The 14,460-nt window shown below is 34.7% G+C and overlaps 1 protein-coding gene across 3 annotated transcripts in view; it reads left to right on the plus strand.

The window, feature by feature from the left end:
• Positions 1 to 14,147, plus strand: part of LOC126807812 (kalirin) — a 128,350-nt gene extending 114,203 nt beyond the window's left edge. For 2 of the 3 annotated variants that reach the window (XM_050532647.2, XM_050532648.2), the window contains exons 55-66: positions 1,600 to 1,729; positions 2,569 to 2,784; positions 3,690 to 3,786; positions 4,221 to 4,352; positions 5,587 to 5,754; positions 6,203 to 6,287; positions 6,933 to 7,133; positions 7,644 to 7,782; positions 8,507 to 8,682; positions 9,613 to 9,792; positions 10,110 to 10,245; positions 10,966 to 14,147. In XM_050532647.2, coding sequence (XP_050388604.1) covers positions 1,600 to 1,729; positions 2,569 to 2,784; positions 3,690 to 3,786; positions 4,221 to 4,352; positions 5,587 to 5,754; positions 6,203 to 6,287; positions 6,933 to 7,133; positions 7,644 to 7,782; positions 8,507 to 8,682; positions 9,613 to 9,792; positions 10,110 to 10,245; positions 10,966 to 10,986 — 1,681 coding nt within the window. In that variant the 3' untranslated portion in view covers positions 10,987 to 14,147. The remainder of the gene's footprint in view (positions 1 to 1,599; positions 1,730 to 2,568; positions 2,785 to 3,689; positions 3,787 to 4,220; positions 4,353 to 5,586; positions 5,755 to 6,202; positions 6,288 to 6,932; positions 7,134 to 7,643; positions 7,783 to 8,506; positions 8,683 to 9,612; positions 9,793 to 10,109; positions 10,246 to 10,965) is intronic. The other variant, XR_007674178.1, reaches the window with a different exon arrangement.
• Positions 14,148 to 14,460: the final 313 nt, after the last annotated feature.

The following is a 14,460-nucleotide window of genomic DNA, read 5'->3' on the forward strand; positions in this document are numbered from 1 at the left end:
GTTCATTGCCAGCTTCCAAGGATGTTCTAACTTTGCTGGCAATAATTCTTGTGCAAGGCTTGTAACAAACCGTTCAAAACTTCTCCATTCCTCAGAAATAGACTTCAGGAACCTTATTCATGGAAATTTAAACTAAAATATTTTAAGATGGCAGCCTTTTTATTGTCTTCCTTTCCAAAAGTAAAATTGGGTCTCCGAAATTCTTCTTTGTGTTTACATGTGGAAATCAGACATAAAGGCATCTTAAAGTTAAAAAATTTTTAAACTGGTATATTCTTTATTATTGAGGAATTGTGAATTTTTGGAAAGTTGCGCAGAGTTTTACAAAAAAGAAAACCTTTGCCGGCGCAATGCACAGATTCAAAGACTGTTGAGATTATTTAACTTCCAGGGTTAGGGATGGGAGCAGCAGTTTGAATGACCCAGATGACTTTGGAGGGCATTTTTCAACAACTGATGCTGCACAATTATAGTATAAAACAATAATGAGCAACAATAAGTTGTCAACATTGTTTAATTATTGGTACTTACTTGCTTTATAGCAAGGCCCTAGTAGTATACAATATGCCAAAGGGTTTCACAAGGGTTGTATTTCAAACGGCTTTCTTAACAATACATGAACAAAGGCATGAACATTGTTTTTGTCACTTCCTATGTCACCAGGAGAAGTTTGAAGTTATTTAATTTATTATAGAAATTAGGATAAATATTTAATTTTTTTATGAAATAGGGTAAATATTTAATTTGTTACATGAAATAGGGTAAATATTTAATTTGTTATATGAAATAGGGTAAATGTTTAATTTGTTATCAGATATAGGAGTAAATATTTAATCGGTTACATTAAAAAGTGTAAATTTTTAATGTGTTATATGAAAAAGGTAAACATTTAATTTTTTATCAGAAATAAGGGTTATTTAATTTGTTATATGAAATAGTGTAAATATTTAATTTGTTACATGAAATAGGGTAAATATTTAATATGGAATAGGGTAAATATATGATGTGTTACATAAAATATTTAATTTGTTATAGGAATTAGGATAAATATTTAATTTGTATATGGAATAGGGTAAATATATGATGTGTTATATAAAATATTTAATTTGTTATAGGAATTAGGATAAATATTTAATTTGTATATGGAATAGGGTAAATATATGATGTGTTATATAAAATATTTAATTTGTTATAGGAATTAGGATAAATATTTAATTTGTTATATGAATAGGGTAAATATTTAATTTGTTTTATGAAATAGAGTAAATATTTAATTTGTTACATGAAATAGGGTAAATATTTAATTACTGTTGTAATTTTTCTCTGGTGAAAAATATTGTAGACTAATACTTACCATTATTATCCATGGACGCCTGTTGTTCTCATGTTGCCAAGAACGTTGTTTCAAATACACCCACTGAGTAGCAATGATGAGATCCATGTAGATTTCTGCTTTAAAGCAAATCACAATATTGTGACAAACCAATTTATTTTGACGAAACGTGTGTTACTGTCTTAATTATTTTGACGTGATATTAGAAATTCCCACTATACATGAAAAATGCTTATTAGATAGTATGCTTTTTTAAAACCCTTCAGAAAATTATCCTGGCAGATGTTTAAATTAAAGAAACCTAGTTTTAAAGGTGAAAAGGGTCATGGTGATGGTATGAATAGTTTAGAGAGACGGACCAAGTCACTTGGCAGAGATGGAAAATCAAAAGTCAAGGTAAGAAAATAAACTTATTATAGAAATTTCGAACATTCTTTCGGGCCCACTTTTCGTTCAGAAGGATGAAAATCTCTTGTCCACCTGTTTACACAATGACATGCATATAGAAGAACCCTTGGCAATTGGCATTTGATGAAGAGTTGGCAGAAAAAAAAATGCTACAGTCCAGGCAAAAGAATAAACATGTGTTGTTTACATTACTGGGGCAAAGAATATTATTGAATTTGAGTAATTTCTTTTTAATTATTAAGTTGTTTCCCTTTGTAAAATCTTGTGAACGTTTTAACAACAGAAGTTGTCATCAGATTATTGAATTTCAATAATTTCTGTTAATTTTGTTTTGACCTTTTTTTGTTAATTAGAATATATATATATGCTCCCATTACCTACCAATCCATACTAGCCCGGTTGGTATCAATCCTATCTGTACTGCTTGCACAACTTGGCTGTTGTGGGCATGTGTATCTTTTGATGCACGTAGATGATCTGATTATTAGCCCTTCTACATCTATTAAATAGGAAGTGAGGGTTGTTCAGTATGTAAGTCTTTAGCTGACCAACCAGTGGATGATCCTAGGTTCAATCCAAGTGTTGGCTGAGAAAGTTCCTGGATTTTCCAGTGTGATTTCCCCTATGAAAGCTGCAGGACGGAAGAGCTTGGCTTAGAACAGTAGTAAAGAGCTTACACGTAAAAGAAGTTGGAATAAGAGTAGGTCATAGCGCCACTGTCTGGACAAATTTCCCTCATAGCACACTGGTGTAAGCTTGTCTTCATTAGTGAGGATGGAGCAGAAAAATAGGATGTTAAACCCCATTTCATTTCTTTATTTAAATAGATGGTTGGTCCAGATGTATCATATGAAATGCCACCCGTTATTCATCATCCATTAACCAGTGTTACAGTACAGAGTGGTGACACAGCCATGTTATCATGTAAAATATGTGGTCGACCACGACCGAATATAGCGTGGAGATTCCAAGATGTTACACCTATTGCCATTGGTCCTCGAACTACTTTAATGTATAATGAAGATGGTGTTGCTACACTTCAGGTAAATTCTATCTTTGTGGTGTAAAACATGGTTTGATTTGGTATGCAGTTTATCTTAAAGAGCGTATAATTCTAACTCAATATCATCCCTAACAGTCACCATTAAAAACACAAATTAGAATATTGATGAATTTCAATCAATATTGAGGTTGTTATCTTACCATGAAACTATAGCATCCTAATATTCAATATTTAAGACACAGTGGGGGATCATGTGGCTAAGTGGGTAAGACGCTAGCTCGCTAGCCTGGAGGTCGGGTGTTCGATCCCTGCATTGGCCGAGAAAGTTCATCCAGATTTTCCGGCGTGGTTCTCCCTTGTCAGTGATGCAGGACGGAGGGGCTGACAAGGAAAGCTGTCTAGTCGTTCGGATGGGACGAAAAACCGAGGTCCCGTGTACACATTGGCGTGCACGTAAAAGATCCCTTGGCAGTTGGAATTCGATATAAGAGTAGGCCGTAGTGCCGCTGTCCGGGCAAAATTTCCCTCATAGCACACTGTATGGCGTATGCCCGTCTTCATTAGCCCAGCTTAGGAGCAGAACAGTAGGACGTTAAACTCCATTTCATTTCAATTCATTTAAGACACAGTGAACATTTTAAAATCAGTTCCAGATGTTAGGTTCACTATGGTCTCAAGCGCCATTTGTAATGAATAAAGCAAAACATATCCCACAAGTCAGTACGGAAGTAATTACTAATTACATAAAGATAAAAGATTGACATTCCATTTGGACTGCTTACATAACTTTAATTAGAATTAACAAAATTCATGTTTTGTATTTGTATTTTGTAACGGTTGCTGATAGTGGAGAATATTCATGTTTTATATTTGTATTTTGTAGTTATCTCAAGTAAAGGTGGCTGATAGTGGAGAATATTCATATTTTATATTTGTATTTTGTAGTTATCTCAAGTAACGGTGGCTGATAGTGGAGAATATTCATGTTTTGCTAGTAGTGAAATAGGTTCAGTTGTTACTAGAGCTACTCTTGTAGTCTTAGGTAAGTTTCTTGACTAGTGGAGGCAACATCTGAATTAATAATGCTTAGAATCTTCTGGGCTTATTAGAATATTAGATAGTTATCTTGTGCCATTAAAGGTACGACCTTATCGATATCCCTTGTTCTGTTATTCATGTTGTTCTAGATCAGGGTAGCCACGGTGGCTCAGTAAGTAAGACACTGGCTCGCTAAACAGTAGGTCTCTGGTTTGATTCAGGTCTTAACTGAGAAAGTACCGTTGGATTTCTAAGAATGGTTTCTTGATGCCCTGTGTACACATCGGCTTTCATGTAAAAGAACCATGACAGTTGGAATTAAAAATAAAAGAAGACCGTAGCACCACTGTCCGGGCATATACAAGACCTCATTAACATATTAATGTAGAAAAGTTACCCCATTTCATTTGTTTTAACTGTTGATTTATGTTAATTTAGATCGTCCTGGAGAGCCAGGTAAACCTGTGATAAGAAACCAAGTTGGTACAGCAGTACATCTAGAATGGTGTCCACCCCTAGCAGCTCAATGTGGTCAAATACAAGGTTACACAGTTGAGTTCAGAGAAGTTGGTGAGTTATAAATACAGGCTTAATCTTGGGAGGTACCAAAAATTCAGCAGGAAAAGAATGATGATTACAAAATTATTGTAGCAACTCAATATTTTAGGCAATATTTTATTTCTCACTTTTCTTGTTTGAATAGGAAAATTTTGTTACAAAAGGGCTGATAAGTTGTAGTTGGTGCTGGGCACATTTTGAGGTCATATTGTCAGTCATGTCAAACCCCAGTTTTCAGTAAGTCAACTTCGATGATCTGTAGCCAGTCGAGTGGTCTGACATGTGTGGTTTAGATAATAAACATACAAGATGGGTCTGATTGAGAACAGAGGACGGAGGGCCTGACAAGACAGCTGTCTAGTCGTTTGGATGTTACGAAAAACCGAGGTCCCGTGTACACATTGGCATGCAGATTAAAGATCCCTTGACAGTTGGAATTCGGTAGAAGAGTAGGCCGTAGTGCCGCTGTCCGGGCCAAATTTCCCTCATAGCAAAATGTATGGCGTATGCCTGTCTTCATTAGCCCAGTTCGGAGCAGAACAGTAGGACGTTAAATCCCATTTCATTTTCATTTCATTTTGATTGAGAAGAGACACAAAGCTGATTGACCAACATTTTAATTCTTACATCGATTATTTTAATTGAAAACACTAAGTATACTTCGAGATGTTTGAGAAGTTTTTATTATCCGCTTACATTTTTATTTCCGTCTTCATTAGCCCAGTATATAGGAGCAGAACAGTAAGACGTTAAACCCCATTTCATTTTTCATTTACATTTTTATTTAATGACTATGTGTGTATGAAAGATGTAAGTCTTGTTAAAGAGAGAGAGAAAGAAATGGGGTTTAATGTCCACTTGACACAAACTAGGTCATTTCGGGACTAACATATGGTCTATTTTTATTTTTAAAGTAGATAGTTGTACTGCATGTGTATTGAATGGATCATAATGTCTGTCACTGAGTTAAGTGGGGTGGCTTCTATAACCATCTTGTATATGACAAATGTCCGCCGAATCTCATGGGTTTTCTCACGGTTCTCTGGTTTCCCTCCACTTCTAAAAACCCCACGCACCTGCCCAACCTCATGAGTTTTCACTGGGTTCTGTGGTTTCCCTACAAGTAAGTTAATTATTGAAATTAAATTGTACCATGTTAGTCCCAAAATGACCTAGTTTATGTAGCGTGGATGTTAGCCTAAACCTTTCTCTCTGTGATATGAGATATTATACTATTTGTTTTCAGGGAATCATGCATGGCAACTGGCTATACCCTACGTCCCAAATACCTCACAAGTTATAGGTAACCTGGAACCTGGTGTTATGTATGAGTTCCGTGTCAGTGCCAATAATGCTGTTGGTATTAGCGAACCAAGTCCTACCTCAGATAGTGTAACCATTCCCACAGAACATGGTAAGCCATCTTTCTAATTGTTTCAGATATTTCCCATTTATTAGGTGTACAATTTGTCAGTGTATGTATTAGATCTCTTTCCTGAAAACTAAATGTTACTGTCCCGCTACAAATTGTCATTACACGACATCGTAAATAAACATCAAGATACTATCAGTTGAAAAAGGTTCAATTTCAGTCAGTATTTACAAAGATATGAAAATTTTTGCAACATTCAACATCCTCTCCTTGTCAAATCTTTTAATGGGGGTCTTTTTAATCCAATTGAATTCCAAGCCTGGGGATTATCTACTACTAAAGGTATTTTCATAATTAAATGTCGAATAATCATTTTGAGTACATTTTTGGGTGGATGAATCCCAAAGATGCAAATGACGTTCAACGTTATTAAGAATATTGTCCAGTTATTTATTTAATTTGATTATCCATGTATTATGTATGTTTATAGAATTATGTGAGAGAGAAGAAAGTACAGGAGCAATATGGAAAGCAACATTTGAAAATGATTTTATGGATGTTGGTGAGATAGGAAGGTAAAGTTTTGTTTATAAAATGTACATGCCCTGTTCCCAGTAGTTGTGGGGAGCCATGGTGGCTATCTGAGTAAGGCGCAAGCTCACTAACCAGGAGGATCAGGTTTTGATTCCGTAGTTGATTGAAAAAGTCCCCCAGGATTTTCCAGCCTGGTTTACCCTAGTCAGTGGTGCAGGATAGAAGGCGGCAAGGTACAGGGCCTAGTCGTACAGAGATGGGACAAAAAACAGAGGTTGTGTATATACGGGGCATGCACATAACAGAACCCTTGACAGATGCAGTTAATTGCTGTATGGGGAAAAATCTCCCTCATAGCAGACTCCATGGCATATGCCTGTTGTCATTAGCTTGGTTCATTTCATACATTCTTTTATTTCCACTTGTTGCATAAAGCGTCTCTAGGGTTGAAAGTGTTATGTAGTCATTCAGATAGTCCATAAAACATTGATCCACTTGTGTGCACGTAAAGTAACTTTTAACGCTTGGAATCTGATGAAGAGCTCATGTGGGCAAAATTCTACAGATGTGACCGTAGAAATAAATAACTGGATGTTATGTCTATCATTGTAAATAACAGAAGTAGAGTGTCGACACGATTGACTAAATTATATTAGCTACGTATTTCATTTTGTTTTGTTTTTCAGGGGTAGATTTTCTGTTGTAAGAAAATGTATACAGAAATGTTCTGGGCAAGAAATGGCTGCTAAATGTATCACACGGGAACTCATGAGTAAACAAGCAACAGAGACAGAATTTAATACGTTACAAAGTTTACAGCATCCAGCATTAATACAAGTCTTTGATCTGTACGAAGCTAAACATAATCTCATAATTATTATGCAAAAGTAAGTTTAGCTTTTATAATGATCTAAACAAACTGCCTTTGAACTTTATACATATCAGTGAGAATTTCCAATAAAGTTACATATTCTTTTCATGAACATCAAGTTTGTTTATATAATTTTTATACTCAATGAAAGAAAGGTCAATCCTCTGCTGGTGTTTGACTGATAAATTGTCGGTGGACGGATGATCATGCATAGAACATGGAGTGTGTACATTATGCATGGGAGTAATGATCACTGAATTTGCATGAGGAAGAGGACACCCCCCCCCCCCCCCCCCCCCCCTGGATGCACAAAAACCCCAACATTTATATCATGTGGGTGGTCCAGGCCCGGCATTGTATTTCCTTCACTTAGCCTATGAGATTATGGTTATAGTACCATTTCAGTCATTTTTGTGGCAGTGTTTGTATTCCTTTCTTCTCCAATTGGTGTGATGGCTAAATCCATGTGACCCCTTGGACGTACCTTCCATGTAAAAAAGATATATATTTTATTTTGTATTTTCAGTTTACCACATGGGCGTTTATTAGAATATATATGTTCTAAACCACATTTTGATGAGATCCAAGCTGCTGAATATATCAGACAATTATTAGAAGTATTACATTATTTACATAATTGTCGGATTGCCCATCTAGATGTTAAGGTAAATATTGCTACTTTTAATACTGATGTCTAACTTGTATAATGGAATAACTTCACCCAAATAACCTCTAATTTATACAAGAAACGAACATCGAGGTGTATTCTAACAGTCTCAGATCAGGTGCCTTAAATTAACATATTTTAATAAAACAGTCATTTTCATTGGCTATGAGGATTTTAACCTTCAACCAATGAAAAGGCAGCATCATTAAGGTTTTTTGGTTTAAGTTTTCATTAACAGGGGCCCAGTTGTATAAAATTAGACATGTTTAAAATTTGTCTAAAGGCACAACGGTTCACATTGCTGTCTTTACATCACGTGTGCAGTGTTCATATCATCTCTGTATAATGCTGGAGCTTTTCAGCTTATCAGCTTGTATTCATTGAGAGAAAACAAGGGATGTAGCTAAAAGGGAGGAAGAACGTCTCACTTCCTCCGGGTCCTCTGGTTCCTCCCACTGTTAAAGACCCCTACGCGCAAGTGAATTATTGAAATAAAATTGAACCAGATGTTAGTCCTAAAATGACCAAGCTTGTTTTGATTGGACGTTAAATCCTATTTCTCTCCCTTCAGAGTTAGGTGTTAATAGCCTTCTAAAAGTCATTCCACAGTATTGATCTGTGAGCTAACTTAATCAATTATAAATGGGATATCAATCACTTATAAATAAATATTAGATATTGTTAAAACTGGTCATTAATATTTAACATGTGTTATTTTACAGCCAGAAAATTTATTAATCGAAGTAGGTGCCATGTCTACATGTGTTAAATTAATAGATTTTGGTGATGCACGACATATCTATAATAGTTATTATATACATCCTATGGTAGGAAACCCAGAATTCATGGCTCCAGAAATAGTTAGTTCCACACCAGTTGGTTTACTAACTGATATCTGGTATGTATTCTTTATAGTGAATTATTAGTGGTGTGTGTGTGGTATTATTGAGACAGATACGGTTGATATTATCAATGTTTTGTTGCCTGGGGAGCCACTGTGGCTAAGTGGGAAACATGCTGGATAGTTTGGAGGTGGCGGGTTCTCTCCCGGTGTTGGCCGAGAAAGTTCATCAAGATTTTTCGGCGTGGTTTCGCCATGTCAGTGGTGCAGAACGGAGGACCTGACAAGGACAGCTGTTTAGTCGTTTGGATGGTATGAAAGGATCTATTGGCAAAATTTCCCTCATAGCTAACAGTATGGCAGAATATGCCTGTCTTCATTATCCCAGTCGGAGCAGAACAGTAGGACGTTAAACCCCATTTCATTTCTTTTTATTTTCGTTTTGCTGCCTGTGGTATTATTGAGACAAATGTTATTGGTATTAGCATCTTTCAAATATATATTGAATCTGTGTGTACAGTGTTGCCCATCACTGCTATTCGATATCTTATAACACACATTGTCAACAATCAGAAATAAGACATAAAAAGTATAATTGAGAATCTGCAAGGAATTATGTTTCTGAGAGTATAAAGCTTTAATTTTATGTAAAACTTCTTAAATAATCATAGATTCTTGAATAATACTGTATATTTGTATTTATAGGAGTGCTTGTATAATACTGTATGTTTGTATTTACAGGAGTGCTTGTATAATACTGTATGTTTGTATTTATAGGAGTGAATGTATAGTACTGTATGTTTGTATTTATAGGAGTGCTTGTATAATACTGGATATTTATAGGAGTGCTTGTATAATACTGTATGTTTGTATTTATAGGAGTGCTGGTATAATACTGTATGTTTGTATTGATAGGAGTGCTGGTATAATACTGTATGTTTGTATTTATAGGAGTGCTGGTATAATACTGTATGTTTGTATTTATAGGAGTGCTGGTATAATACTGTATGTTTTATTAAGTGGTGTTTCACCTTTTCTTGATGAAAGCCAGGAAGAAACCTGCTCAAATATTGTTCGTAATGATTACTGTTTTCCTGATGAGTATTTTGCTGGTATATCTTCCGATGCCAAGGACCTCATGCGTCTCATTTTAGTGGATGAGTTAAGGTAAGGAATATCATGTATTAATAAAAAAAAAATCAAATCTTTGTTATAGAGCAGGATGGACTACCAGGCATAGAACAGTGGTCTAGTTGTTTGGAAGGAGTGAAAAAAACACTTTGAAAGAATTGGAAATAAGGGTAGGGCGTAGCTGTCTGGGCAAAATTTCGCTCATAGAACACTGTATGGTGTATGCCTGTCTTCATTAGCCCAGTCTGTGCAGTATGACGTTGAACCTCATTTCATTAAGTTGTATCTATTTAATAACATGTTAGTTATACTATTAGTTATATTAATTAAGTTATACATATTTTTCATTTCAGTAAACGGCCCACAGCTCAGACATGTTTAGAAAGTGCCTGGATACGCAAAGCTCTTGTTCCTAGAAGTTCTCCATTACGGCCTAAGCCAATCCTTACATCACGATTAGTTGATTTTATGGAACGGCGAAAACATCAGGTAATAACTTTTTACATTTGGGGGTTTCATTGTCTGAATGGTATAACGCATGATCAAGTCACATGGTTCTGATCTCAAGCTTACACCTTACAGTTGGTTCAACGGTCAAACATATTGCAGATGTAATAGAGCAAGAAATGGGGTTGTGACCTCCACTGGGCACATACAAGGTCATTTTGGGACTAACATATGGTTCAATTTTATTTCAATAATTTGATTGCGCATAGGTGTTTTTAACAGTGGGAGGAAATCGGAGGACCCAGAAAAAACCCTTGAGAAAAAAAGACAAGTGAACCGTACTCCTTGTAACATACTTGACTTAATGACTGGCCTTATGGTCTAAAGCACAGATGTTAAACCATTTGGCAACCCAATCCCAAAATGTAATTTTTAAAAAAAAGCTTGGTATTTTGCAAGATCCCTTGGACAGTTGGAACTACTGCTGTCGAACTTCTTCTCCAAACACTTCACAAGTAACCAATTGATAGTTGAAAAGTAAAGTGTTGACCCAGTTGTTACCATTAAACTCCAATAAATTGCGTTGGGGATAGCGGGGACATGGCTGTGAATTAAGGAGCAACCTTCAGGACTATTTAAGCTCGACAGAAAGCCTTTCGGATGGGACCCCAAAAAAGCCCCATGTACAAATATATATATTTTGGGAATTGCATGTGGGGAAATTAGCCTCATTTTAAAATTTAATTTACTTTTCAATTGCAGACAGAATCTTTGAAGCATTAGCAAGAAGAATATCATCAGTTTCTTTTTTTATTCTTTTCATATAAAATATGTGTATATTAAATAGCGGATATCAAAAGAGGTTTTTTTTTTAGTGTAACACTGTAAAAAAATAAATTGTGTGGAATTGTAAAATTGTAACCACATGTATGTTTAAAGTGACTGTTAATTTTGAAATGTTGCGAAATAGTACTGAAAAGGAAAGGGAATTAAGTTTTGTCCCTTACCTTTTAAAATGATCTCCATAGACATTCTTTATTAATATTGAATATTAAGAGGTTAGGTGTTTTTTTGTAATTTATTAGATGTAAAGTTTGTAGACAGATCTTTAAAATTATCATAAATTTACACAAATCAGCATTCATAAAAATCAAATCATTTACATGATTGTAAATTTCATTTAATTTGTTAACATTATGTGTGTGTTTGTGTGTGTTATTCAACTGCTCTGCATAAAATAAGCAATCTGAGTTATGTCCCTTGTTTGCTGCTGTTGGGTCGATTTTGGAGGATGGCCAGTAATAATTTCCACTGTTTGTATGGATAGGCAAATGTAGTTTTAGTTTGTTTTATATAAATCGTGTTTCCATCTCAATCTCCTACTAATCAGTCAGTGAATTGAGTGTACAGAATGAAAAGTACCTATAGCACCACACTCATTAAAGGAGCTATACCTCTATTTTTTGGCACCTTAAAATGGGTTAAAAAGCACATATCAATGTAATATTAGTGTATATAAACTGATATGCATTCAATTATTTATTGTAATTTCTATTCAGTTATGTTTGGCGAAATACACAAACAGTCCAAATTGAAAGGCAGTTGTTGGCAACTGGTTAGTCTAGTCTAGGTGTTTGTAGATCAGCCATTTTTAATTGCTTCCACATTGATATATGGGACATGTTTTGCTTTGTGATTTGTTCATCAAACCTTCTCATTACAAATGGTGCTGGAGATCATAGAGAATCTTGAACCTGGCTTCGGGAACTGTTTTCAACATGGTTTCTTTTTGGGGGGGGGGGGGGCATTAAATATTAGATATCAGGATACCATATTTTCATGGTAACAGCATCAATATTGATTGAAATGGACTGATGTTAAATTCTAATTCATATTTTTAATGTTGAAGATTATGAATATATTGAGTTTAGAGGTTTAGCTCCCTTAAGTCCTGGATTCACTGATCTTAAGAATATTGTAGTACATGTGTTTTAATTTAAAATAGCATAATTAGTATATTTTTTTCTGTGCTTGAAAGGTGACGAGGTTGTAGTGGGTGTGCAAGGAGCTTTGTGTCTATGGCGAAGGACAATCTGTAGAACAATATAATAGGGTGGGTTCACAATCTTTATTACATGAAGTGTTTGAATTTTTATAAAATAAGTTGGAGCTGAAATATTATAAACCCATACTCATCTGTGTTTTAAGTTTGTAAAATGTGTGTGCTTCCATCTTATTAATTTAAATGACTTTTTTCTCACTTTTTATGGGAACCAATACTGTTATCAAATTTTATATAAAAATGAAACCTAAAGGTCTTGTAGTTGTTTGTTAATACAAAACAAGAGTTATCTCCCATGAACAGTTGACTACTAAATAACGTGAAGTGCAATAAAGACATTTCCTTGCAGTTATATCCTTTCGTTTTTATTTCAATCTGTATAAAAGTTTTACACATCTACACTTGATTAGTATTATATTAGCTACATCACAGTAAATGTTATATACAGTTTAACTACAGCATATTAACAATGGTGTATGCATATATCCCTGCCAGGCCTCTAATTTTAGTCTTATTTAGCCAATCTTAACCGACAGCCATTGAAATTGACCGGCTAAAGAATTTTAATCAGTCAGTCAATTTACATACCTTAAACTTATTTATTAATTGAAAAATGGTAAAAATTCTCAAATTCTTTTCAAAAAGTAACTTAGTTATCTGATGATAATGAAAATACCTGTGATATGGACTGGTTGGCTAACTTAGGAACTGGACATTTTATTAACCAAGGGTTTTTTGATAAAAATAATCCCTTTCAGTCTTAAATATTACATAATAGTAATTATATGTACTTAGATCTAGTTTTAGAATTCTAATCTCCATAAAGACTGAAAGATTTATCGCAATTCTTTTAGAAATTTATAGAATTAGTCAATTAATAATTATGCAATTTGATATGACTGAAAGGAAATAAAATCTGAAATAGAAATTAATTTATTTAATTATTGAATTTCAAACTCAAAACAACTTTTGAATCTTGTTAAATGATCAAAAACAAAACATATTTCTAACAATTTACGTTAGGCTAAATAAAAGGGTCTATAAAATAATTCGGACTGTTATAAATACCGACATTTCAGTCTGCCAAAAATCACGGCAGGACCGAGTTATGGGACCTGGGAAATGAGAATAAAAAAAAGTGTTAAGTGTCGACGGTTTAGACTGATTATAAGCTTATCTGATGTTTATCTGTTGGGGTTTTTTTGTGCATTTTTTTTTAAAGTGAATAATACTCTCCGATGTTCTTTATTTGTAATGATCTAGTCTAATTCTTGAATTTATTTCACACCATGAAAAACATGTTGGGCGACATCTGATTTTTTTCCCTTAAATTTAAAAATATTAATTAATAACGAGTCTAGTTTCTTCCCTTCACTTTAAAATTATTAATTAATACTAAGCCTTGATTCTTCCCCTAATGTGTTCGGTTGTTACCGTATTTAAATAAATAAACCCCAGCTAATGCATGAAAACTTAAGCTAAAATATTTTAAGAATGCAAGCATTTCATTGGTTGATAGTTTAAAAATCCTAGTACAAATATCAGCTAGAGCCAATGAAAGAGCAGAATTCTCAACATATTCTCGTTTACGTTTTTGTGAATAGGCCCCGATAATTAATTTTATAGCCTTTAGGAACAAGGCCAAGTACTGTACATGTGTAGCCTATATTATATATATAATAAGCTTATCAATGTAATATTTATTAATAATGTTTATATATATATGTATTTATGTACTCTCCGCAAGCCTTGATGCTATCCCTTTTTGTCTAGTAAGAAAAGGTTTATAATAGCCGATACACTGTGTAAAAATTTTCACTTAACGACATGTTTTTATTCATGCAGCCATGTGATAATTAATATCAATAAAACTTAAACAATGGACAAATCTTGATTGTTGTATTGTGCCGGTTGTCATTGAACCATGCCCGTAGCCTAGCCATGCCCAAAAAAATGTTTTGCGCCCCCCGCCGAAAAAAAAATTGCCGACCATAGCTCTAAAATACCTACTTTAGACTGTGCCGGTGTGCTCCCCCCCCCCCCCCCCCTTAAAAACTTCACTGCCCCTCCGAAGCTAGCAAGCTGGCTACGTGCCTGCATTGAACACGGGAGCCGTGGTGGCTCAGTGAGTAGAGCGCTAGTTCAGTGTGTACAGCGCTGGTTCGTTACGGTCTCGGTTTAGCTCCCGCTGTCGG

This window comes from Patella vulgata, chromosome 9 (assembly GCF_932274485.2).
Source record: "Patella vulgata chromosome 9, xgPatVulg1.2, whole genome shotgun sequence".
Lineage (NCBI taxonomy): Eukaryota > Metazoa > Mollusca > Gastropoda > Patellidae > Patella > Patella vulgata.